General features: G+C 46.7%; 1 protein-coding gene across 2 annotated transcripts in view; it reads right to left on the minus strand.

The window, feature by feature from the left end:
• Positions 1 to 24,786, minus strand: part of FBLN1 (fibulin 1) — a 900,993-nt gene that overhangs the window by 540,907 nt on the left and 335,300 nt on the right. For both annotated transcript variants that reach the window (XM_078673831.1, XM_078673830.1), the window contains exons 9-12: positions 19,962 to 20,105; positions 19,701 to 19,829; positions 17,832 to 17,957; positions 15,489 to 15,608 (exon numbers count right to left, since the gene is read on the minus strand). In XM_078673831.1, the coding sequence (XP_078529957.1) occupies positions 15,489 to 15,608; positions 17,832 to 17,957; positions 19,701 to 19,829; positions 19,962 to 20,105 (519 nt within the window). The remainder of the gene's footprint in view (positions 1 to 15,488; positions 15,609 to 17,831; positions 17,958 to 19,700; positions 19,830 to 19,961; positions 20,106 to 24,786) is intronic.

Below are 24,786 nucleotides of genomic sequence, written 5' to 3' on the forward strand. Positions count from 1 at the left end.
TTTCGACGTCACAGGAGGACACCAAATGGTGGTATATCGACGCCCACCAACAACAACAAAAAAAGGAAAGAAATACTACAATTCCGACTCCAACCACTAGATGACGGAATAATGCACAACATGCGAATCCAGAATTGATTCACGCTGGAAAATGTTAGCTTTGACTCTGAGCTCTGACTATCACTTCAATGGATGGATTTTTGAGAAAAGTAGAAAGTAAACAAGTATTAATGAATTTGAAAGATATAGCAACATTGTGAGGACATGGGGTGTATTCTATGGTGTGGTTGGGTTACCTCACCATGTAATACACTTACCAACCACTTTAGGTCCAGTAGGTTTCGTCTGTCAAACCCTCAGCTCAACCTGGGGTAGCTGTGGCACTGAGCATCAAGGTTTACACAGAGGAACTAAGGTAAAGCATTTAAAGAGCACCAAAACAATTGCAGAAGAAATCAGCACAGCACTCAAGAAATCGGACACCAATTCATAAAAATAGACTATTTTTATAAGAATTTAGACACTAGAACAAAAAAGATCCACTGGTGGGTTCTGGAGCTACAGATATTACAAGTAATACTAAATTAAAGCATTTTCACTCAACCTTGAAAAAGCCTTGGTAAATTCAATGAATTTGACACCTTTTAAAGGAAAACTTGAGTAAATGTCAATGAGGTCGGATTCAAGTACTTGAGGCGACCAACTCTAGCAGGGAGTGAGTCAGGGGCAGCAGTAAGGCTCTTAGAAACAGTTACCTCCAGGTAAGAAGCAGTCCTCGAGCTGTTCCTGGCCCTTTATCCGAGTTGCGATGGAATCAGCTTTATAAAAAATTGCACACAGAGAACCCCTTAGATGGGTTCCCTAAAAATCTACAAACCCTTTGTGTGGTCCTCGACTGGCCTAAGTCAGACTGCTACCACCAGACAGTGTTGTTCTGTCCTCATGGGGTGAGCGCCTGGGCAATCAGAGGTCGAGCACAATGCCTTTTCGGTATGGAAGTGTTCACACCTCCCCCTGGTCAGGAAGAACCATCTGTGACTGGGGAGCCCCAGCCTCTCCTGTTAGAATGGAGCAGGCTCCCCTCCTGTCCTGACCCCCTTTTGGCAGGAGAACATGTGGGAAAACTCAGCTATAGTAGGAGGTATGCCCCCCTATGTCAACTCCACTCCTCAGGTGCTAGAGACGAGGTGAAGTACAATTTCACTGCCCTCAATCTTGAAGATGGTGGGACTTATCCAAACAGGGCTAGATAGACGTCTCCTCCTTCTACAGGAGGTGGGCATAATAAGGGTGTAGACACTCCCTTCTAACTCCCCTAAATCTAGTATTAGGTGGCATCCCCAGACCCTGAACTTCAGTTCCTGAAGACCTAAGAAGAGCCGGACACCACATAGTCTCACTAGCGGAGAAGACTGCAGACAACTACTGACTTGGCCTGAGCCCTACACACCAGGCTGTAGCCCTAGACAATCATACGACAAAAGACGACTCGTCTTTCAGCCCAGCGAACTCAAAAACCTTGGGAGGACTGCCAGCCTTCGAAAAAGATCAAGATCTCCTAAGAACAGTGGACCTGTTCACCAGAAATAAACTTCAAGTAAAGTTCTCTACGACCTGAAGAACTGCAAAACTCTGCTCCCGGTTCCACCTCTCTACCTGACGCCTCCGGCCCGAGTCCAAGTGGCCCACCGGTCCCCGTGAGGTTCTCCAGAGCTCCAGGGCCCAAGCAGATCGAAAGTTGACCCCTCCCACCGGCCCTGGGCCTTAGTGAAGTGGACCGAAGATATCCCTATGTCCCGAGCATTGCAACTATGCTCTTCAGCTGCTGGTTTCCTTCGACTGGCCTCCTGGCCAGAGTCTGCAGGCCTTTTCCGATTTTACCTTTCTCCGTTGCATTATATTGGGCACCCGATGCTGTGTTGACACCATGCACCCGGCTGCCCCTGTGCCGCCGGTGTAGCGTTGGTGCTGCTTTGGACCCTGCCCAGTGATTGCTCCAACCCCCAGGGACTGGCCCCTCAAGCAGCTGCTGCTTACCTGTAAGCAGCCTCTTTCTGATTGCCCCATTCCTCATTGAGTGGTACTCAGCGCCCAACACTGTATCTGCACCCTACACCCAGCCGCCCCTGTGCTGCTGATGGTACACTGTTGGTGCTGAACTGAACCTTGCCCAATACTGACCTTAACACCCAAAGACTGGTGTTGTAAGTCGATGTCACCTATCTGTATGCTGAATGTTTTCTTCCTCCCATAAGTTAACATTACATAGTTTGAAAATTGCACTAAATGTCTAGTTTTGATATTGAAAAGTATTTCTATGACAAAACGTATTTACCTAAGACGAAGTTCATTGAGTGTGTCTCATTTATTGCCACTGTGTTTACAACAAATGCTTAACACTGCCCTCTTATAAGCCTAACTGCTTGCCCACACTATCACAACAGAGAGCATTAGTATTATCTACTTTAGCCTCTGGGGATCCACTGGACTCTCTGAACAGTATACCTCTTTTTGGTACAGTATATAGAGAGCCAGCTTCCTACACAAGGGATGAAAGATTCTCAAGATGCTCCAAGGATGCTGTGGATGAGACTCAGACAACAGGCTTCTTTTTGCATGCACACCTCGGTCCACCAAATTGGTGGAAAGGTCCTGGTTACAAAGTCGACATCCTACAAGGTCCTGTGGTCTGGCCGAAGTCCAGTAGCCACTGGACTACCATTCGCCTGGTGTTGCAGTCACTGGCCAATCCTTCCTAGGTCAATAACTGGCCTCCTAAAGGTCCCAGCAGCTGTCCACAGCACTCATGGCTGAGAGAACTTAAGTGCAACTCTGTGCGTCATGTCATGGCCCTTTGGGGCTGCACAGTGGCTGTGATAGCAGCTTGAAGACTTTGGACTACCAATCTTCAGTTGTTGTGTCCCTGTGCTGCAAACAGGAGGCCAGTCGGTTGACCCTTGGAGTCTCTTAGCTTGACTGGGCTTTGGAAACAGCCTCTCCTTAAGCAGGACACTGCAGGAACAGTCTCTCTCTTTGCTAGCCAGCAGGTGCAGTCTTCAATGGTGCAGACTCTCTTTGCTAGTCCCTCGTTGCAGCAGGGCAGTCCTCTATTTTCAGGTCAGTTGAGATCTAAGGTCTGGTGCCAGGGATGCCTCCTTTTTTTTTATAAGTGCCTTCAGGGTAGGATGTGGTTGGTAGCCAATGGGCTACCAGGTTCCCTCTCACCTAGTAACCACTTCCTGTGGAGCGTTTCATCTGCCTGCACCATTCCACTCACTATAAAGAATGTGGATTCCTCTCTCAGTGCCCAGACTGCACTGTGTGGCTACCTCGGGGCTACAGGCCCTTGGGGACAACGGTTTGGCTACTTGTTTCCACTCTCTGCCCCCATGGTCATCCTGCCTACCTCAATGGGGCAGCAGTCTCACCTAGTGTTCCACATCTGCCCTTCAAAGGCAGCTTCTCTTTTGGAGCCTGTCTTTTGGGCCTAACTCCCAAGTGGCTTTCTTCCGAAGGGAGGTACCACCTCCCTGGCTTGCCATCCCTCATCATTCTCCTTACTAAGAGTGGTTGGTATGTTCCTCCAGGAGGGCAGAAAACTGTCTTGTAGAACAGGCTCCATGCAGAACTTCTCCTGAGGATGGCCATCACTTTCTGTGGCAGTTCCAGATGAGCTAATTCTATGTCATCAGGAGCCATGGCGCAATACTCAGTGCATTTGTTTATGGATGAAGAACCTTTCCTCCTTGCATGGAAAGCAGGTTTTGTGACACTGGCAGTTTCTATACATTGTGTGCCCTCACCATCAGATTCAAGAACCAGGTTTGCCTTGCCCACTGGGCAGCAATGAGTATAAGAATAATCTGTGATTGCCTGCACTTGTTGATGACCATTGATAATAGCAGAATCAGGTAAAGAGTGCAAATCTCCCTGACCAGTCTATTGACAGCATATTCCTTAGGGAGTGGGAGTATAGGTGTCTGGATGCAAAGAACTGGCCTTTTGTGTTTCCAGGCACTGCAAAAAGATCTGTTTCAGGTGTCCCCACTTTCTTTTACACCTTCTCTAATAATTTTCTGATTCAACTCCCACACGTGCTATTTGGATGTTTACCTGCTCAGTCTGTCTACTTCCACGTTGTCTACCCCTTGTAGAAGTGCTGCTGTCATTGTTATCTCTCTCTGGATGGTCCATCTCTATATCTCCTGTGCTAACCATGAGAGGGTGAAAGATTTTGTTCCCCACTTGTTGAGGTAGAACATCATTGTCATATTGTCTGTTTGAATTTGTATTGATGTGTTCCACAATTGCTTCTGAAAGGTTTTAAGGCTAGGAACACTTCCCTTGGTTCCAGGAGATTTATGTGTTTTACTCCTTCCTGTGGTTTCTATGGTTCTCTGATGTTGTGCATCCTCATATATGCTCCCCTTCCCATTTGGGAGGCTTCTGTGGTGATGGTCACTGTGGGTGTTGGTGGTATAAACAGTCTTCTTGCTGTTACAATCGTCCTGTTCACCCACATCATTTCCTCTCGCACTCTTTCTGTGGCAATCACCATATCTTCTCAGTTCCCCATCAGCTGTGATCATTGGCTTTGGACCCATTCCTGGACCCATTCCTGGACTGGTCATTTGTAACCTCGCGTGTGGTATTAATGGTATGCAGGAAGCCATCATCCCTGGTAATTTCCCTACAGTCCTCACCATCAGCGAATAACCCGTATGGTAGCCCCAAGCTCTTGCATTATAGCCAGAACTCTCTTCTCGCATGAAACTGCTTGCGCTTGCACTGTATTTATTATCGCTCCCAAGCAGAGCTTCTTCTGCCCTGCTCTTGCGTGGATTAAGACTTCTCCATGTTTATGGTGAACCCCAGCCTGTGGAGTGTCGTCATCAATGTTCTTATGCTGTCTCTGCACTTGTGTGTGGAGCTTGCCCTCACTATCCAGTCACATAAGTAGGGGTACACATGTATTCCCTTTCTTCTTGAGCGAGCGGTGACTGCCGCTGAATGGTTTGTGAACACTCTAGGAGCGGATTTTTTCTGTAATAGTATTGTGCTTTGTCTATTATAAAGTGCAGAAACCTCCTGTGCTTCATTGGGATGTGCAGTCAAGCGTCGTTTAGGTCTATGGTTGCTATGTAGTCTCCCTGCTGGAATTTAGGGGTAATTTCCTGTAGAGTTCTCATTTTGAACTTCAGTGCTTTTATAAATTTGTTTAGAACACGGAGGTCTAATATGGGCCATAGCGACTTGTCTGGTTTCGGTACCAGCAAGTATGTTGAGTAGATTCCCTGGCTGATCTCTTTTAGGGGCACCTTTTCTATTGCTTATTTATGTAGCAATTGATTTGCTTCCTGACGAATATAGGTTTTCTCTTCTTTCGTGTGGATTGTATGCTTAAGGACAAAGACTTGGTAGATGTTTTCCCAGTTCTATGAAGTTCCTGTATTGTATGATGCAGAGTTTGCTCTAGTCTGATGTGTCTTCCCTCCACTACTCCTATACTTCCCCCCCAGAGGTATAGTGTGTGTGTGGGGGGCTCCTGATTTTGCGAGGCACTTGTTTACTGCTGCAGCCGCTCTTGATGGATGTCCTTTGCCTCTTGCTCACCCGTGAAAGAGCTGCCTCTGTGGTACCTGTAATTGCCACTGCTGTACCGGTGCTTGCGCCTGACCGCGTGTTGGAAGGCTTGATGTGCTGCAATGGTTTGAAAACCTCCTTTTCTTGTATGTCTTCTAGTGGGGGTGGTGTCCCTTCTCTGCTGCCCTCTAAACTGTGGAGCCCCCTTTGATTTCGCTGTGTTGTTGCCCTTTTGGAGTTGTAGTAGTGTGTCTTCTCCTGCACTTCCAAACAGGTATTCTCCATTGAAAGGGTTGTAGATAATATTGGCCTGAACCTCATTCTTGAACCCAGGGATTCTCAATCAAGTGTGCCTCCTGAAAGTTGTTCCTGCCACTAGCTCTCTAGCCACTCTGTCCACGGCGTTGAGTGCTGATTTTAGGCATGCATTAGCTATGCTCTTCCCTTCCTGCTTGCCCTCTTCTGATATTGTTCTGGTAGGTTCTTCATTAACCCGCCCATCTCTTTCCATTTTTGGAAGGCATACCTGCTAAGTAAGGCATTTGAGTTTGCGATGCACAACTGTGTTACAGCTCCCCTCTCTAACTTTCTCCTCACCATTTATGTCCTTTTTATTGTCCTTATCTGGGGGTGCCAGAGTGAGTCAGGACATTAGCTCTTTCGCTGGCGGTGGCTACAATGATGGAGTCTGCTACCGCATTGCCCCAAATGTATGCATAGTCCTTTGAAGAATGTTTGCATTTCTTCTCGACCAAAGATGTCACTGACCAGCAAGTTGCTGGTTCCTTGAATGCCTTTCCCCCGGTCCAAGATGCTCAGGAGCATTGGTGGCAGGAACTGGTTCTCACTTTGAGAGAGTAGGAGTATTTCTAGCAGATAGCATATCTGCAACATCTCCTCATTCAACTGGACTCCATACCACTCTGCCGTACTTTTCGCCAGTTGGTCAAACATGGCGATCTCATCGGAGAAGGCCTCAACAGATTTGAGTCCATGCCTTCTCAGGTGAATCGGCATCAAGGTCTTGTCATTGTTCTTCAGTGCCTTTGGAACCTTCAATGTCCTGAAACAGGCCCTGCCACTTTGGGTTTTTCCCTTCTTGAGGCTCTGGCATCATTAGGGGGTCGAGTTCACCAGAGTCTTCCTCCTTCTGCGCACTTTCCACCAAAGGTTTCAACTGTATTCAAAATTCCTGGAGAGAGGTATCAAAGTCCTTCTTTATTTGGAGGATTGTGGCACGTTCGGTTCATTCGCCAGTGTTGAGTTTAGTCACCAATGTTTTCTTTGGTGTCAAAGTTTTGGCTGGCGTTGCCTGACTGACAACTTCTTCGCTTTCTTTAGACTTCGATCTTGGTCTTTCAATGCAGGTGTCTTCTCTGAGCGTCGACCACTTGCCATATGATTTGAATGGGACACGAGGGTCTCTTTTTGCCTCAACTTGCCTTCAGTCTGCAAAACGTTTAGCATGGAGGCAGTCTTTTGTGATCTGGAGTTTGAAGCGCTCAGCTCGACTGCTCCCATCTTTTTTCAGTGTTACCTGGGTGCGCTTCTCTTTCGACTTCTTAAATTCAGGCTCAATGTCAATGATTTCTTTATCGGCATCCAAGCATTCTCGTTCGGCATGATGGTGGGTTCCTTCTGGCCATGCTTTTGGCTTTCTTGTGCCCTCAGCATTTTCAGTTTGAAATCTGCACATTTGATGGCTGTCCCTCTAGGCAAACTTGTGGTGGCACTCCGGGAGGAAACAGAAAGCTGTGTTCTCCATCTCACGCAGAACAGGGAGCCCATTTATGCGCATTCTCCATCATTCGCTCGAAACACATTCCACTTACTTCTGTGCATTTAGGAGGAAGTCTATGGAAATCTCTGGATAAGCATACCGTCCCTCTTAAATTACATGATCCTTGCTGATTTTTCATGTTTATCAACGAACCCCTCTTTTCTTTCCTCTTCTTACTTTTGATGATTAGAGAGATTAAGCAAGGTTTTCAGACCCAGAGGTGTAAAAAAAAAAAATCTGAAGATGGTAACCCCATGTGGAGACTTCCGGGGAGGATGTCTAATGTCGACACCCAACAAAAAAAAAAAGAATGAAAAAAAAAAGAGAATAGACTACTAAGCAAGAGGAGAGTTCCAGACTCAACCACTTGATGGCGGAATGATGAACAGCATGTGAATCCAGAACTGATTCATGCTGCAAAACACTAAGGACCTGATTTAGATCTTGGCGGACAGGTTACTCTGTCACAATAGTAAAATATATCCTGTCCCCCGAAATATAAATTAAGCATGGGCCAAAAATCCGTCCCGCTTGCGTAATTTGCGGATTTTCGGCAAATTCGCGAATCTCGCGAAATTGTCACAAAATTTGCAAATTCGTTCACGGGCGGATTTTCTTTTTTTTTTTTGATGGCCAGCTCACTCAAGGGACCATAGTTACAGGCACACACGGTCACTGGAGGCGAATCTTCTAGCCCTTTACGCAGCTGCAGTTTAGGAAAAGCACCATACATTTACCCAACGAGGTAGCACTTACTGATTAGCCAGTAGAAAGTACTCCAGTTCAGTAGCGGTATTGCACATGACAAAACTGTGGCATCTTCGTGGATAACGAATAGTTTCTTACCTGTCGCTGTAGTTTTGCAGCTTGAAGATCTTTCTGGATTCACTATGTTGTGCATTATTCCGCGGTCCAGTGGTTGGGTCCGGAATCGTAGTCTTTTCTTTGTTTTTTTTTTGGTTTTTTCATAGCCCAGGTGGGCGTCTACGTCCCACCTTTTGGTGTCCTTCCTGTGACGTCAGCATGCTTCCTGCGGAAGCTCCCACCCTTGGGCGCCATCTTCGGATTCTTTTTTTTCCTGTTTGTGTTCTGTTTCCAAATTGTATGGCAATGTTTCAATATTTTGTTTTACTGCTTTTTCCTTCAGAAGTCTGTTTAAGTCTTTTTCCTGTTTTTACCACCTCTTTCTCCAGCCTCATCTTTCTGGCGGAGGTGGGTGGGTTCGCTAGTGAATCCAGAAAGATCTTCAAGCTGCAAAACTACACCGACAGGTAAGAAACTATTCGTTTTGCAGCGTGAATCTTTCTGGATTCACTATGCTGTGCATTGACTTTGTAGCGGTTTGTTATCATTGTGGCGGCTGGGTGGAAGATGAGCCTTGATTTTTGAATATGTGTTGAAGCACCGTCTGTCCTACTTGTGCTTCTTTGTTCATTTGTATGTCCACACAGTAGTGTTTTGTGAACGTGTGCACTGAAGCCCATGTTGCCGCCAGGCATATGTCCTGAATGGGAGTGTTAGCCAGGAAGTCTATTGTTGCTCCCTTTTTCCTGGTTGAATGGCCCCGTGGCCCCTCTGCTAGTCCTTGCCCAGCTTGTTTGTGGTAGAATTGTATTGCTTGTGCGATCCATCGTGCAATTGTCCCCTTAGTAACTACTGTTCCCATGAAACTGTCTGCGAATGACACAAAAAATTGTTTTGTTTTTCTGTGATCCTTAGTTCTCTCTATGTAGTGCATGACTGCACGTCTGGCGCCCAGAGTGTGCAGTGCCCTTTCTGCGTTTGTCGTTGGTTTCTGGAAGAAACTAGGTATTTGAATAGTTTGGTTGATGTGGAACTTAGACACCACCTTTGGCATAAATTGTGGGTCCGTTCTCATCACCACCCTATCGTTGTGAATTTGTATGTAGGGTTCTTGTAGCGTTACCGCCTGCAGCTCGCTCACCCTGCGCAGCGAGGTGATTGCCACCAGGAAAGCTGTTTTCAAAGTTAGCAATTGTAGGGAGGCCTTATGGATCAGTTCAAAGGGTGCTTTCATGAGTTCCATCAGTACTAGATTGAGGTTCCATGCTGGTGCTGGTAATCTCTTTGGCGGTGCGATCCTCTTTGCACCTTCCAAGAATCTTTTTACAATTTGTGAAGTAAAGAAGATTTTGCCTGTCTCTTCTCAAGTGTAAGCGACTATGGCTGCCAGGTGTACCCTTAGCGAGGATGAGCTCAGATTAGCCTCGAGCAGGTGCGTGAGGTATTTAAGCACTGTTGAGTCTCTTGTCATCTTGCAGTTTTTCCTTTCTGCACCATAGTGTGAACCTCTTCCATTTGGCCACGTAGCACTTCCGCGTGCTAGGTCTTCTTGCCTCTCGGAGTACCTTCAGGGTGCTCTCAGGTAATTTAAGGTGTGCAAACTCTATATCCTCAGGAGCCAGGCTGCCAGGCTGAGGCTTTCCGGCTCTGGATGCAACACCTCTCCGTTTTGCATGGAGAGTAGGTCTTTCCTTCTCCCAAATCTGTGTGGTGCACTCTGTGTCATCTCCATAATCTGCGAGTACCAGGTCTGTCTGGCCCACTGTGGTGCGACCAGTATCAGGGTCATGTTGCTCGTTCTGCACTTGCTGAGTACCTTGTGTATCAGGGGTATCGGCGGAAAAGCGTAAGCAAATGTCTTTGATCATCTTATCCATAGGGCATTCCCCAGTGACCCTTCCCCTGGTTGCCTGGATGCGAAGTGCTGGAATTTTGCATTCTGGCGTGTTGCAAACAGGTCTATCGATGGTGTTCCCCACCTGTCGAACAGTCTCATTGTCTCTTGGGCATTGAGCTCCCATTCGTGGGAAGCCGATGTCTGTCTGCTGAGCCAGTACGCTTCCACGTTGTCCTTCCCTGGTAGATGAATCGGCAGTAGATCTATTTTTAGTGGGATGGCCCATCTCCATATTTCCTGCGCTAGTTCTGACAGCGGGGCTGATTGAGTTCCTCCCTGCTTGTCTATGTAGAACATCGCTGTTGTGTGGTCTGTCTGGATCAACACTGTTTGGTTGTACAGCTTCGTCTGGAATGCCTTTAGTGCGAGGAAAACGGTCTTTAGTTCCAGGTAATTGATGTGTTTGACCGCATCCGCTGGTGTCCACAGACCCCTCACTCTGAGTTTTTTCATGTGTGCTCCTCATCCCTTCTGGGATGCGTCTGTGGTGATGGTCACAGTTGGTGTTGGTGGTGTTAGAGGCTTCCCTTTTGTTAAGTTTCCTTTGTTCCACCATGATATCTCCTTGTGCACTGCGTGCGTTACAACCACTAGGTCTTCCCAACAACCTGTAGCTTGTGACCATTGGTCCTTTAGCCACTCCTGGAGTAGTCTCATGTGGAGTCGTACATTCGGCACTATGCGTATGCATGAGGCCATCATGCCCATCATCTTGCTCGCCGTCCTCACTGTCAGAGTCCGCCCCTTCTGGTAGAGGCGCACCTCCTTCAACAGTGCCAGTGTTCTCTTCTCGCTGGGGAACACCTTCTCCTGTACGGTGTTGATCTGCGCACCCAGGAAAAGTTTTACTTGCTCTGGGTTCATTGATGATTTTCCCCAGTGGATGGAGAAACCCAGGGCCATCAGTGTGTCTGTCACTCGCTGTGCGTGCCGTTTGCATGTCTTGTATGACCTTGCCTTTATTAGCCAGTCGTCCAGGTAAGGGTATACGTGGATCCCTTCCCCTCCTTAAGTGTGCTGCGACTGCTGCAAGGCACTTTGTGAATACTCTTGGTGCTGATTTCGGTCCGAATGCCAGTGCCGTGAATTGATAGTGATATGTGTTGATGACAAATCTTAGCAGATGTTTTTGCCGCCTGTTCATTGGGATGTGCAGGTAGGCATCTTTGAGGTCTATGGTGACCATGAAGTCCCCGCCTTGTATCTGTTGAAGGACCTCTTGCAGGGATGTCATTTTGAATTTTTGGGTTTTTATGCATTTGTTGAGGAACCTTAGGTCCAGGATGGGTCTCATTGTTTCGTCTACCTTTGGTACCAGGAAGTACGTAGAGTACACCCCCTTGTTCCTCTCTATGGGTGGTACAGGCTCGATAGCCTCCTTCTGGAGGAGTTCTTGTGCTTCCCTTTGAACTAGCTCTAGTTCCTTCTTTGCTAGTGCTCTTCTTTTTGGTTTTTTGTTTGGTGGTGTTCTTACCAACTCTAAGAAGTATCCGTACTGTATGGTGTTGAGAGTCCATCTGTCGTAGTTATTTTCTTCCTCTCCTGGAAGAAAAGGTTCAGTCTTCCTCCCACCGGTGTTATGTGCTCTTGGATGTTTAGTCCGAGCCACTCCTCTTTGTTGTATCTGTGCTCCACCCCTGGAGTTTTTGGAAGGGTGTGCACTAGTAGCGTGGCAGAGTCACTTGGAGGTGGGTTGTTGTCCCCCTCTTCTGTTGTTTCCACATCCATTCACCATCCCGCGAAAGGACTGGCCCCTCTGTTGGTATTGCCAGTGTTGTTTTTGCTGGCCTTGTTGCATCTGGGTGTCGCCCTGGTGGGACTGGTGGAAAGTCTGGTGCGACGTTCCCGGCTGGTTTCCCCCTCTCCTGTTTGGTCTCCATGACGGGGTTCTTCTCTTTGTTCCTCTGAATTGCATGGCCCCCATGGATCTTGCGGTGTCCTTGTCCTTTTCCAGCTGGGTGAGCTTTTCGTCCACTGGTGCTCCGAACAGTCTCACCGTTGAACGGGGTGTTCAGGATGTTGTGTTGCACCTCCGGTTTAAAACCTGATATTCTGAGCCAGGCTTGTCTCCTTTCCGTGATGCCCAGCATCATAAGTCTACTGGATGTGTCTGCACCGTCCAGTGCTGTTTTTAGGCAAGAATTTGCCACATTCTTCCCCTCCTCTACCAGGTGCGTAGCTTTTTGCTGGTATTCTTGTGGGAGGTGTTTGACTAACTGGCCCAGTTCGTCCAGGAACTGGTATTGTTGCCTGTTCAGCAGGGCGTTGGAATTAGCCATGCGCCAGTGCGTTGCGGCATTCCTCTAGATCTTTCTCCCTGTCAGGTCCATCCTTCTGCTCTCCTTCTCTGGAGGTGGTCCTGAAGTTGTCAGGACATTGGCCCTTTTCCTTGCTGTTGCTGCAATGATGGAGTCTGCAGTGACCGATCCCTGGATGTAGGGTGGGTCCTTAGGGGAGTGCTTGTACTTCTTCTCCGTCCTGGGTGTGACGGGTTTACAAGTCGCAGGCTCTTTGAAGGCCTCTCTCCTTTGTCCTTTGATGCTTTCGAGCATTGGCAGGTACTGGCTCCTAGTTTGTATTGGGAGCAGTGTTTCCACGAGAAAATCCGCCTTCGGCTGTTCCTCCTCGAGTTTTACTCTGAATGCTGTTGCTGCGTTCTTGATGACTTCATTGTAAAGGCCAATGTCGTCAGGCGGCGAGGGTCTCGCAGGATGTGTGTCCACTCCCTCTTCTGGACTCCCGGCTTCGAGGTCCTGCCACTCTAGGTCCTGTGTGTCCGGGTATGTCGAGCCCTGAAATGTCCTCTGGTCGTCATCTGCCTCCTCCTCGTAGTAGGGGGCCTCTTCTTCCCGATATTCCAGATCTTCCTGGCTTTCCGACAGTCCTTCGACCTCAAACTCTTCTTCTTCCTTGACGAACTCGACCACCGGTTGCTTTGGCTTCGACGGAATTGTATACGCTTTCATCCTTTCGTCGAAATCTTTCTTTCGCTGCAGGATGTTCTCCATCTCTGCCTCGAGTCTTCTCTTCTTTCTTTCCATCTCGGCAGGCTGTCCGGCGTCGAGCGGTTGTGCCGGTCTCTTTGTCTGGCAAGATGGCGTCAAGACTGGTTTCGGCCTCGAGACTGGTTTTGGCGTCGAGACTGGTTTCGGCATCAAGACTGGTCTTGTGTCCTTTATCGACGTCAAAGAGGTCTTCTGCGTCGAGCGTTCCCTTTCGTGGACGCTTTTTGACGACCTTGGCTGGTCGCCGTCCTTCGGCGCCTGGGAGTCCTTCTGTGAGGATCCGCTGGCCCTGGATGTTGCTGCGGACGCCGATGCTTTCGGCGTCGGCGCTTTCGGGGTCTTGCCCTCGTTTTTTCGAGAGTCTTGGGCAGACTGTCGAGAGTCTTTTGGGGCGTCGAATCTCCTACCTTTTCTGGAGTCTTCGTATTATCGGTATCTACGACCGTGTAGCCGTCGTCTTCTTCGGCGATGTAATCCTCCTAGTCAGTCGAAAGTCCCAGGTCTCGAAGGGACAGTGGTTGGTCCTTGCACTGCATGGAGAAGTTAGCTCTTCTTTGCCTCTCTCTCACTCGAAGGGTCTTCGGCGTAAAGGCGGAGCAGGCGTTGCAGTCCCTGCTTTCGTGGTCTTTTTGCGCGTTCTTGTGGTGGCAGTTCCAGCAGAATTTGAATGGTGTGTTGTCCATCTCTTGCGTTCAGAGGGCCTTTTCTGGATGTCGAAGTTCCTCGAAGATCCTCTTCCTTCGTCGTCCCCTTCGATGATGTAGTCTCACTTCGTCTTCTCAACTGTTTTCTTCCCAAAAACTTGGCTTTTGGCTTTTCTTTTCTCCAAATCTCTGGAGCCCTCTCGGGAAACGATCCAGACCCAAAGGCGGAAAAAAGAATCTGAAGATGGCGTCCAAGGGTGGGAGCTTCCGCAGGAAGCATGCCGACGTCACAGGAAGGACACCAAAAGGTGGGACGTCGACGCCCACCTGGGCTACGAAAAAAAAAAGAGAAAAGACTACGGTTCCGTACCCAACCACTTGACCGCGGAATAATGCACAGCATAGTGAATCCAGAAAGATTCACGCTGCAAAACTATGCAGGGCAGGTTTCATTCTGGCACGAGGCTCCTGTCACAAAAATTAAACCTCAACAGGAAGCACTTACAGATATAAATAAAGCAGGTGCCCGAGTTGAAGCTCAAATTCAGTAACGTTTTAATCAGCCCAAAACATTAGTGAGCACGGTCGAGGCTGGGCACGTGTGCGTTAACCCCATATCTGCCATCGAAAATTAGCTGTAATACTCGAGGGAGGTCTTTGAATCCATGAGTTTCTTGAGCGCAATCCCCGTGTAGTTCCTGTGACCAGGAGGCTGCTTTCGCCTCATGGGCTGCCCTGCTCGCTCTCTGACCCTTTATACACAAGAGGCATGCTGACACGCATAGAAGCTCCACCCGTATGGCCCCGCACCACACACTAGCTGTATCAAACGTCTTCCCGCCCTTTCCCAACTATGATGGACAGCTCACTCAAGGGACCTCGGCGCCTTTTGGCGCAGTGGCAAAGTTACTGGCACACATGATCAGTGGAGACAAATCATCTGGCCCTTTACGCAGCTGCAGTGTAGGAAAAGTACTATACATTTACCCAACGAAGTAGCACTTACTGGATTAGCCAGTAGAAAGTACTCCAGTGCAAATCGCTAAAAAATCCGCGAGTTCACGGGAAAATCTGCGAATTCGCTGATTTTTTTGCGAATTCGCTGACCGCAGATCCGCAAAATTCACCCATAGTTAATATAGATCCCATTATATCCACTGGCATTCATATTTCAGCCAACAGGATAATCGTCACCATTGTGATGGAGTAACCCATCCACCAAGAACTAAACCAGGCCCACAATCATAGCTATATGTACTTGTGAAATAACCCTGCCTTTCAGATACTATGCTAAGGAGCACTTTCCCACTGTTCGAAGCTCACCCTAATTATAGAGTGAAGTCAATAGAAGAATAAAGTAAGATTTCTTTATCAGAAGGCACTTTCAAGACATGTAAAGAATGTGTTGAATATTTATCAACATTATACTGCCAACTCTTATTTATTTATTGAAACAGGAGAAATCTTGCAGGAGGCATAAGAAAAATCTAATAGTTTGAAATCTGTTCTCGTGAATGTGGAAATTGGTCTGGACAGGGCAAGACTGGACAGGGATGTGTTTTTTAAACATATTCCTTGCAGAAACATGGGTAGCTCAGCAGCATCACATGCTACATGGTTTTAGACACGTTACCAACATATTCATATTCAATTAGCCTACTGGGTGTGAAGAGCATATCTGTAATATAATTAAATGAAAGGTTTATTGCAGAGTTGACCAATGATGTAGCAACCATTTATTTCAAAGACATTGAACTTTTATGCTGGATCCTCACCTTCACATGTGATTCCATCCACATCACTCAGCTGGTAACCTCTACGACAGTAACACTGGTAGGAACCATATACATTGGCACATTCCTGGCTACAAGGATTGTCCCTACATTCATCCACATCTAAAAAGAAAAAACATGTTATTGTAAAAATTCCACTTCGTAACTTTAGAGGTACTATGATACTTAGCACTTTATTTTTAATATGATTTCAAAGTCACAGAACCCAATGTTCTTTTTGTGTACTTTTCCAGTCATTGTACCAGCCTGTTCATTCATGCAAACTCCCAAACACCACTGCCCAAAGCATGTGAACGTAAATTATGAAATAAATACATCTTGCATTTAATGTGCTGCTGTTGAAAAATCCATCTGAACGACCTCTCTAAAATCTTAACCTCTGAACTAGATTTTTGACCCAGTGATAGGAACACACAGTGGTTTACTGTACTGTTCTCCAATGACTAATAATTCTAGTTACAATCAATGTGCTATTGTTGCCGTCTAGCACACTGCTTGCACTAAGCTTAAAAATACAGCTTCTGAGTTGTCCCTCAGCCTCCTGCGTTCTTTTGTTTAAGCTCGTAGCTACAATTTTAAACTGAGAAAGTCCTATTGTGTCCTGCTTAGACCACCTAGTCTCTTCAACCCAAGATACCGTGCACAATGAATTACAACCATTATTAAATCATTTTCACTAGCAATTCCCAAATAAAGACCTAGGCCTGGAGAAGTTTTGATCTCTACAGCTTGACAAGTGTTGTGGGGTCTCGCGTAGAGTGCAGTAAGTTAAAAAACAGCTCTGCGGGAGTCCACCTTTTCCTCTCCGTGAACAGGGCACCCTGATGTATGAGCAGCTTTTGTAAAGGACCAGTTGATCAACCTCACTATAAAAGCCACACATGTGGAGAAGTGTGGGGAACTTCTACACAGACTCCTCTTACTTCAGCAATTCGAATATCCACAATATACTACAAATATTCCAAAGACGGCAAAAAAGGATACAAAAGGAATGCCTAATCCAAGACACCTGTAGTTACTTTTCCTGACATTTCATGAGATCCTCAGTCCAGATTCCATGTGGCAGGTACTCCAGAAATCCCCAGCATCTCAATTACCATTATTCATTTGCTAGGGTAACTTTGTGTATGTGTATTTTGCTGTTCTGGTTATGTTTGCGATTATAGGAATCTCTTGAGAACCCTGACCCCTTGGGGTGGCTGGTAGCTCTGCCAATAGATTGTGATGTCTTCCAGAACAAGTAAGAAAGGCACTGAAAAGATGCAGTGACAAATTCTAACACTCTTGAGACTAAGTCTGATTCCTGAGACCAAATTCCTTTAGAAGAAACCTCTGCATGAGAAGCCACCACCCTTATCCCTGGCCAAGAGCTTTGTCTGCAACAACAGGACTTTGTATTGGATGGTTCTCGAAATGTGCGACCCAGACAGTAAATCTCCCTGGAGCTGGTCAGTGGGAAAATAAATCTTGCCCAACCTAATATTGTGTGCAGGGCTACATTACTGCTCTGAATGCTAGTAATTCTTATGTTTTTCTTAGAATTACAACTGTCAGAAAACATTGACGTTTCCTAAATGGTGAACATATTGCATGTAGCTTCAGGGATACAAGATGAATATAAAGTTACAGTAACACCAGGCCCCATCCTTGTTCCCGAACGCATCAACGCCTGAATTCCAAAAATGAGCAGCTTGTCAGGCACTCCATTAATGGCTCAAAATGATTTCACTTAAGCTTTGCATTTAGCTGTCTATTCAAGACAGAGGTCAAGCCAGCGTATTTCTATTTAAAATCAGACCTAACACGAGCATCACAACACATTTAAAAAAAATGTTTGTACATTCCATCCATCTTATCAATCTTTTGTTCTAGAAAAATGGTTTTCGTATTTAAATGCTTGCAACCCTCAGCCCAACCAGATTTAAATACTTGTATATTGAATATTGTCTAACACTGGCTTCACATCATTTTAGTCTTTTTAGGGTATTTTTCTTGCATGATCTCAGTCAATCAGGGCTGTTTTTATAAGCCAAGCTCTGTGCTCAGCGTGCTACACACATCTAGATAAATCTTAAAATTGTTATATTATCCAGCACTGTTTATAGGTTCAGTACATTCTACATTCTGTGGATTTTCTCCTACTTTTTTCATAACTTTATCAATTCCGTCTCGTGATCTAGACAAATGCCTCTAACTGAGGCCTCAACTCTACCACCAGGGAATTTATTTTTGTCCCGGAGACTTAACAATGAAGTTTTCACATAAATATGGCGTGTCTTCCCATTGTTTTCCACATGTCTGGGTTCAATGCATGAAGCACCATACCTTCGCAAGACCTTCCATCAATTGAAAGCTTAAAGCCTACGGTACAGCTACAGTAGTAAGATCCTGGAGTGTTTTCACATTTGTGGGCACAGATGCGTCCTGGATAGCGTCGGCATTCATTGATATCTAGAACATTAAAACAAAACATTAAACACTCCTTTTCTACAAATGGAGAAGAATGTTAAATCAATCAGAACAGCAGATGGGTATGGTAAATAGCTGGTTGCCTTGTTAAGCAAGCTGATGGCAGTTAAACGTTTAACTTACAGATCTTTGGTGGTTTATGTGAAATTAACTGAGACCCCTGCCACAACCCAAAAATACACACAGCCCAAATTATTAAATCAAGCTAACAGCTGCCTTGCTTGTGCATCAAAAGTGGTTGTTTTAGAAAAGTCATACAATGAACTGAGACAGAGAGGGCTGAATCATTCAATCAATTTTTATTATGATGAGGAGCTCCTAGAAGTTCTGAAACAACAGAAGGTGCCCATGGGTCTCATCAATAAAACCATATTTTATCTGTAGCAGATATTCGTTCAAACTGCTACCTCTTTGCACTGTTTTTAACCATTGGAAGATTGAGAGGCACCATTAAAACTTCAAATCCTCCCATCTCTCCAATTTTATGCACATCACTTATTTTGTTTTCACCACTTGATGCAATGCGAATCAGTTAGCACACATTATCTTGATATCTTAAAATCCTCTGTACATCACTAGTTTTGTAACATCCAACATATACGCCTAGTTTTGAGGACTACAACTGTGAGCTCCTTGGTGTGAGCAGACCCAGATGATGACAAGGGTGGTACCGGACAGCAACTGATGGGTATCTTTACGCTTTTTGAGATATCCTGTTCTGCCTCAGTTACACACTATTAGTAATATTTCGTTACAACACTTAGTTTTGTTGGTCATTTCCATGTACAGGCTGAAGGTTTTATTGATGAGACCCATGGGCACATGGGCACATTCTGTTGTTTCAGTATTCTGTTGGGGGATGTGTCTATGTCAGGTCTATAAACATGCCTCAGGACCCTCTTTCAATAGTGTGTTTTGATGCTCCTAGGAGTTCCACATAAAGAATAAACAAATAAAAAGGCTCTGAAATAACTAATCATCCAGAGCTAAAATTAAAATTAAATACATGTTAAACCATAAATTCATCAATGTTGTTAAGCAATACGAGATGCAAGCAGTTTGCTAAAACTAAGTGTACAAGTACAAAGATATTAGACCGATTTCACCATTGTAATGGATTACTGATAAAACAGTTTGGGTCAACCTATACCGTTAAAAGTTTTATTTCATTATACAGCATCTTTGATATCTATATATAATATATGTACCAAGTATATGCAGAGACCCAACAGTTACAATTTTCATTGTACACACTAGATTCATAAATGCGCACAAGATAGTTGAAAGTGCAAATACGACACATCCTGTAACTATTTCTTTTAAAATAAAGATAAAAAGTGAATCTCGCTCAGTCGGACCCCAAGGTAAACTACAAGCAGTAGACTAAAAGGTCCAAAATACATTCATTATGTGATGCAGTCTACGTCGCAGCATACATGTTAGCAAAGTGCAAGTGCGTAAGGGTTGAATAATTCATTACCTCTTTCACTATGAGGAAGTGACCCCACAATACAAGACACTAAATTTGATTATAGAGAAATACATTATTTCAGTTTTGAGCTGTGTAATTATCAATTCTATAGGTACAATTAATTACGTTATGATCGTGCTGCAAAAAAAAAAAAAAAGGAATGGCTCCTGCCTTCGATGCCCCTGTCATAAGACATCTAAGTTTATGTTTGCCTCTCCGTTAAGACTTGTCAGTGATTGGACCATGCAGCTTACCAGCACAAGTTCTACTGATGGTGTCGAAATAGAAGCCAGCTCGGCACTCGCATCGGTAGCTTCCCGGGGAATTGTTACAGACATGACCTTCTCCGCATGGTTGAGGAACAGCTGCACACTCGTTTATATCTAGGGAAAGGAGCAAAAAAATGGTGGTAACAAAAAAACCTCAGCCCAATGCGATCTGAGGACCGCAAGATAAGCAGTTTCTGTGTATAAGTTATCATTCATTGCTTTTTGTTCCAGTATTTTAGGCGTTACCTTCGCATCTTGAGCCATCTGCCGTGAGGTGATAGCCTCTGCCGCAGTTTAGGACATGTCTCTGGCAGGTGAAAGAACCTTCGTTGTTAATGCAAGTCTGTCCCGGTGGGCAAGGAGGATTGGTACGCAGGCACTCATTGATATCTGCATTGACAAAGACCAGGGTTAGAAGCTTCAACCACTCACCTGCTGATTGCATAGAGTATAAGAGAGCAGCTACCCCGAGGAAGGCAAGGAACCCACACAACACCTGAGACATCTATGCAGTGAAAGGATTGGTGGAGATGGTGCAAGTCCTTAAGGGCATAGCATGGTATGAGAAAAGTACATGTCTCAGAAAAGTGTCCTCTACCATTTCCACCTTCTTGCGTTGATGATTCTAGAGACAGTGTCTTCTCTGAAAGGAAGAAGCTATGTTCATGCGTCTCTGGAATGTTCACAGATTGCATCTAATTGCAATTGTTGTCCTGACAGATGCACCGCTTGTAGGCATCCGATCTGTATTTACCTGATACACTTGAGTAACAAACATGCCTGGCATGCACCGTACCAATATAATTTAGTTTAGGTTTTGCAATAAAAAAATCTCTGCGGCTGTTGGACTCCCTATTGGTTATATGTTTATAAATTAGACAAGATGTGTGTTCCTCGTTAAATTCATCCTAAAACACCCATCATTGATTCCCTCTCACCAAAGGCTCCCTGTCCATCACCTGGGTGCCGTGTCGGTTTTCTTTGTAGGCTTTTCAAATGGCCACACATGTCAGTACCAATTCTTTCTAAAAGATGCATGGATCTGGAGGACTGATCTATTCCTGTGACAAGAGGTGATAAGTGGTATCTTTTTTAATGACTCAGAGAAAAACAGCATGGTTCCTCCTAGTAAGATGGCCATTGGGAAGCTCCCTGTCTGTCTAGGGACTTGAGCCATCACAATTTCCTGATCTAAGGACAAGAAAATGTCCTGTATTTCAATCTGGCAGGTTTAGGACACGTGTGCATTACTTGCAGAGTCTCCAGAACCCCTAATTCAGCTAGTTTTAGCTATAGACTAGAGCCCACAGGGGCAGAAGGAATCAAAAGAGGAAAGATGGAACTGGCTGGGTTGACATTGGGAGATCTCATTCCCCACTGCATGTTTCATGCATCGCTGTACATAGCAACCTAAATTGTAACAAACAGGTCATTTAGTGCGATCAAAGCATTGACTGGCTGCGATTTTAAGTGCATTTCTGTCTGATATTTTTGCCAAACTCAAGACACTGCTCCTCTGCAAACATGCAGAAGAAGTTTTGTAGGGCCAGGCATCTTCCGGTCTAATCTTCTGGTTCAGCTGCAACACTTCAGTTTCACACCATAAGCACAACTGTGTAGTGAGGCATGCAGGAAAAGCGCAAATTCACCATTATGTAAGTTGCCTTAATCTTTTATTTGAGAAGTTAATCATATTTGCAGAATTGTTAGTCCAACTTGCAACAATGGGCCACCATCCGCAATAAAGAATTGCAATTATACATTTCACAAACAGGAAGGCACCCTTTGTATGCATTTCTAAACCAAGATACTTGCATCCGAGTGTTTGGGGCGCCAGCGTTGTTCACTTTATGGTATGGCCTATTGAACTACATTTTGGGGGAGATTATTCAACTGCAGATTTTTAGACCTGGACACTAGAGCAAGGGTGCTCATCAAAGACTCTCAAATCAGGTCTGATAGAATTTTTTCATTTAATGGACAATAGTCATGCTTCAAATTTATTTCTATATGTTTATCCATCATTGCCTTGCCTTGTTTGCCCATATACTTTTTATACATTTAAACCCTTAGAACACCCCATTTCTTTTGAATTGTATACATGTTTTATTTTTCAGTCATTTGAATTTAACTTACATTGTACTAAGGGGTCAGGAGCTGGCTGAGGGGAAACAGTCTGAAGACCGTGGACTAAACCAGGAGTGTTCCGCCTCCGCCAGCTAAATCACCCTTGCCTTAACCACGCATATCCCCCAACCACGCATAAGCGAGGTTAAGGCAATGCGCAATCTAGCTGCTGCGGACGGAAGCAGAAGACCTCGGAGGAAGAGGTGAGGTAAGTGGGGCTGAATTTCGTTCTGGGCTAGGGGGTTGTTTTGTGGTAGTTTAGTAAGCTGGGGGCGTTGGGGTAGTTTTATGGGCTGGGGTGGGTCGGGGTTTGTTTTGTTGGCTGGGGAGTGGATATGGGGTTGTTTTGTGGGGCTGGGGGGGATTGTTTTGTGGGCTGGGTCGGGGGTTGTTTTGTGGGCTGGGGTGGATCGGGGTAGTTTTGTGGGCTGGGGGTTGGGTGGGGGATAGTTTTCTGGGTGGGGGTTTGGTGTAGTTTTGTGGCTGGGGTGGGTCGGGTTGTTTTGTGGGCTGGGGGTGGGTCGGTGGTTGTTTTGTGGGCTGGGTCAGAGGTTCTTTTGTGAGCTAGGGGTGGGTCAGGGGGTAGTTTTGAGGGCTGGGGTGAGTCAGGGTACTTTTTTGGGCTGGGGTAGTTTTGTGTGCTGGGGGTAGTCGGGTAGTTTTTCCCGCGCTAGGGGGTGGGTCAGAGGAAGTTTTCAGGGTTGGGGAGTTGGAGGTAGTTTTCAGGGTTGGAGGGCGTCCGGGGCTAGTTTTCAGGGCCGGGGGTGGGTGGGGCTCGGGCTAGTTTTTAGGGCTGGGGGGTTGGAGTAATCTACAAAGCTAGGGTGGGGGTCGGGGAAATTTTCAGTGCTGGGGGTTGCAGGTAGTTTTCAGGGCTGCTGGTTTGGGGGCTAGTTTTTGGGGGTGGGGTGAGTTTTAAGGGCAGGGGGTCAGGGCTAGTTTTCACAGCGGGGGTCAGGTGTTTTTTAGGGCTGGGGGTCAGGGTAGTTTTTAGGGCTGGATCAGGGCTGCGTGGGGTCACGTTAAGGGACAGGGTTAAGGGACTGGGTTTTAGGCCACAGGGCAGGGGGAGGGGAAGGGGTGGTCAGGGTAGTTTTTTAGGGCTTGGGGGTCAATAGTTTTTTTTTTGCTTCAACATCTATTTTATTAAGTCTCGTTCAGAGACACACAAAAAAAAAGGGTCACATTGACACAGCGATAAGCCTACAACCCACATGGGGCCGGCCGCGTTATATAACTTGTTGCGCAGACTCTGCGTGAGCTGGTATGTTCAGTTATGTTCGTCGTCGTGCACATCAAGGTCAGTCCAGAACCTCAGTAAGTCGCTCAAAGGGGAGATCAGTAAGCGCAGTCCACTACGCCCCACCGATACCCCGCCTTATACACCACCCCGAGAGGTGGGCAGGTACAAACAATTCAAACAGAAACAGACAACGGACCGTAGTGGCCCAACACTCAACCGGAAGCCTATCAGAAGGCAGAAAAAAGAGTAGAGACAGAAACTAGAGGGAGCAGAGAGGAAGAGAAGAGGGAGCTAGGGGGGACAGCCAGGGCAGCGAGGACGAAAGAGCCCGGGTGGGAGGGCGCAGCCAGCGGAGCACCTGTCAGAAGGTCCACTCCAGTGTCACAGGGTGCGAGGAGTAAAGGGGATCACCGCGTCCTCCACTAAATGCAACGCTCGCAGCGCCGGGGGCATATTCCTAGCATATTCGCTCCTGCAAAGATAAGTCACCAGAGGCCGCCAAACCTTATCAAAGCGGGTCGTGCGGGACTGCAGCCTAGCCGAGAGCAGCTCCATAGTGATGACCTGCCATAATCTGCCAAACCATATAGCTAGGGGGGGAGCCTCCACCTTCTTCCAATACAGGGCAATAAGTTGTCTGGCGGTACCCAACATTTGCATCGCTATAGTCCATTCACTGCGGGTCAGGGCCAGCAAGTCGGCAGGTTTAATTCCCAGCAACATTGTACTAGCAGCATCAGGCAGAGGAAATCCCAGCACCCCCCGAATGTGGCTCAACACCTCTTTCCAAAAGATAGCGATCACGGGGCAAGTCCACCAGATGTGTAGGAAGTCTCCAGGCACATGATGGCACCTCCAGCAACCGGGCGGCACAGAGGGGAACATCCTGTGCAGACGCTGCGGCGTGTAGTACCATTGTGTCATTACCTTATACGCGTTTTCTTGTTGTGGTATGCTGCGGTATATCTTAGGGACATCCCTCCAGAGGCGGGCCCATTGTGCCTGATCGATATCAATGCCCAGCATCTCTTGCCATTGTCGCTGATACGGGTGAGCAGGGGGAGTGTGTGGATGTTGCAGAATTCGATAGATCTTAGAGATGAGGCCCGTCGTGCCCGTGCCAGAACGGGCCAGCCTCTCAAACGGGGTGAAGGCCCGGGTGGCCCCCGGGTACACCGCGTCCGATAAGGCCCAATGACGCAGTTGGAGAAACTGCAGTTCGGCCTCCGGGGGAAGATGGAACTCGTCCCGACAATGGGCAAAAGACTTAAAGGAGCCTCCATCAAAGAGATCCGTAAGGACTTTACAGTCCTCCCGCGTCCACCTGCGAAAGGCGGTAGTGCGGTTGGCCGGCGGAAACCATGGGTTGTCCTCAATGGGGGTGTGTGGCGAGGGGAAAGTCGTCAGGCCTCTCCGTACCGCTACCTTGTCCCACACGTTCAGAACAGTCTTCGTGGGGGCCGCCAAATAAGCACTAGGGGATCGTCCCGCCCTATGGATCCAAGCCAAGTTCCAGATGGTGCGACCTGTGACCGCCCGATCCAGATGTAGCCATCCCTTCTCACTCCGCCTAATGCCCCACTCAATCACAAACCGCAAGTGAGCGGCCCAGTAATAGTCCACCAGATTTGGGCATCCCAGTCCTCCGCGATCTCGCGGGGCCATAAGGAGTGCCTGAGAGAAGCGGGGTCTCCTGCCCCC

Source organism: Lissotriton helveticus, chromosome 1_1 (genome assembly GCF_964261635.1).
Source record: "Lissotriton helveticus chromosome 1_1, aLisHel1.1, whole genome shotgun sequence".
Lineage (NCBI taxonomy): Eukaryota > Metazoa > Chordata > Amphibia > Caudata > Salamandridae > Lissotriton > Lissotriton helveticus.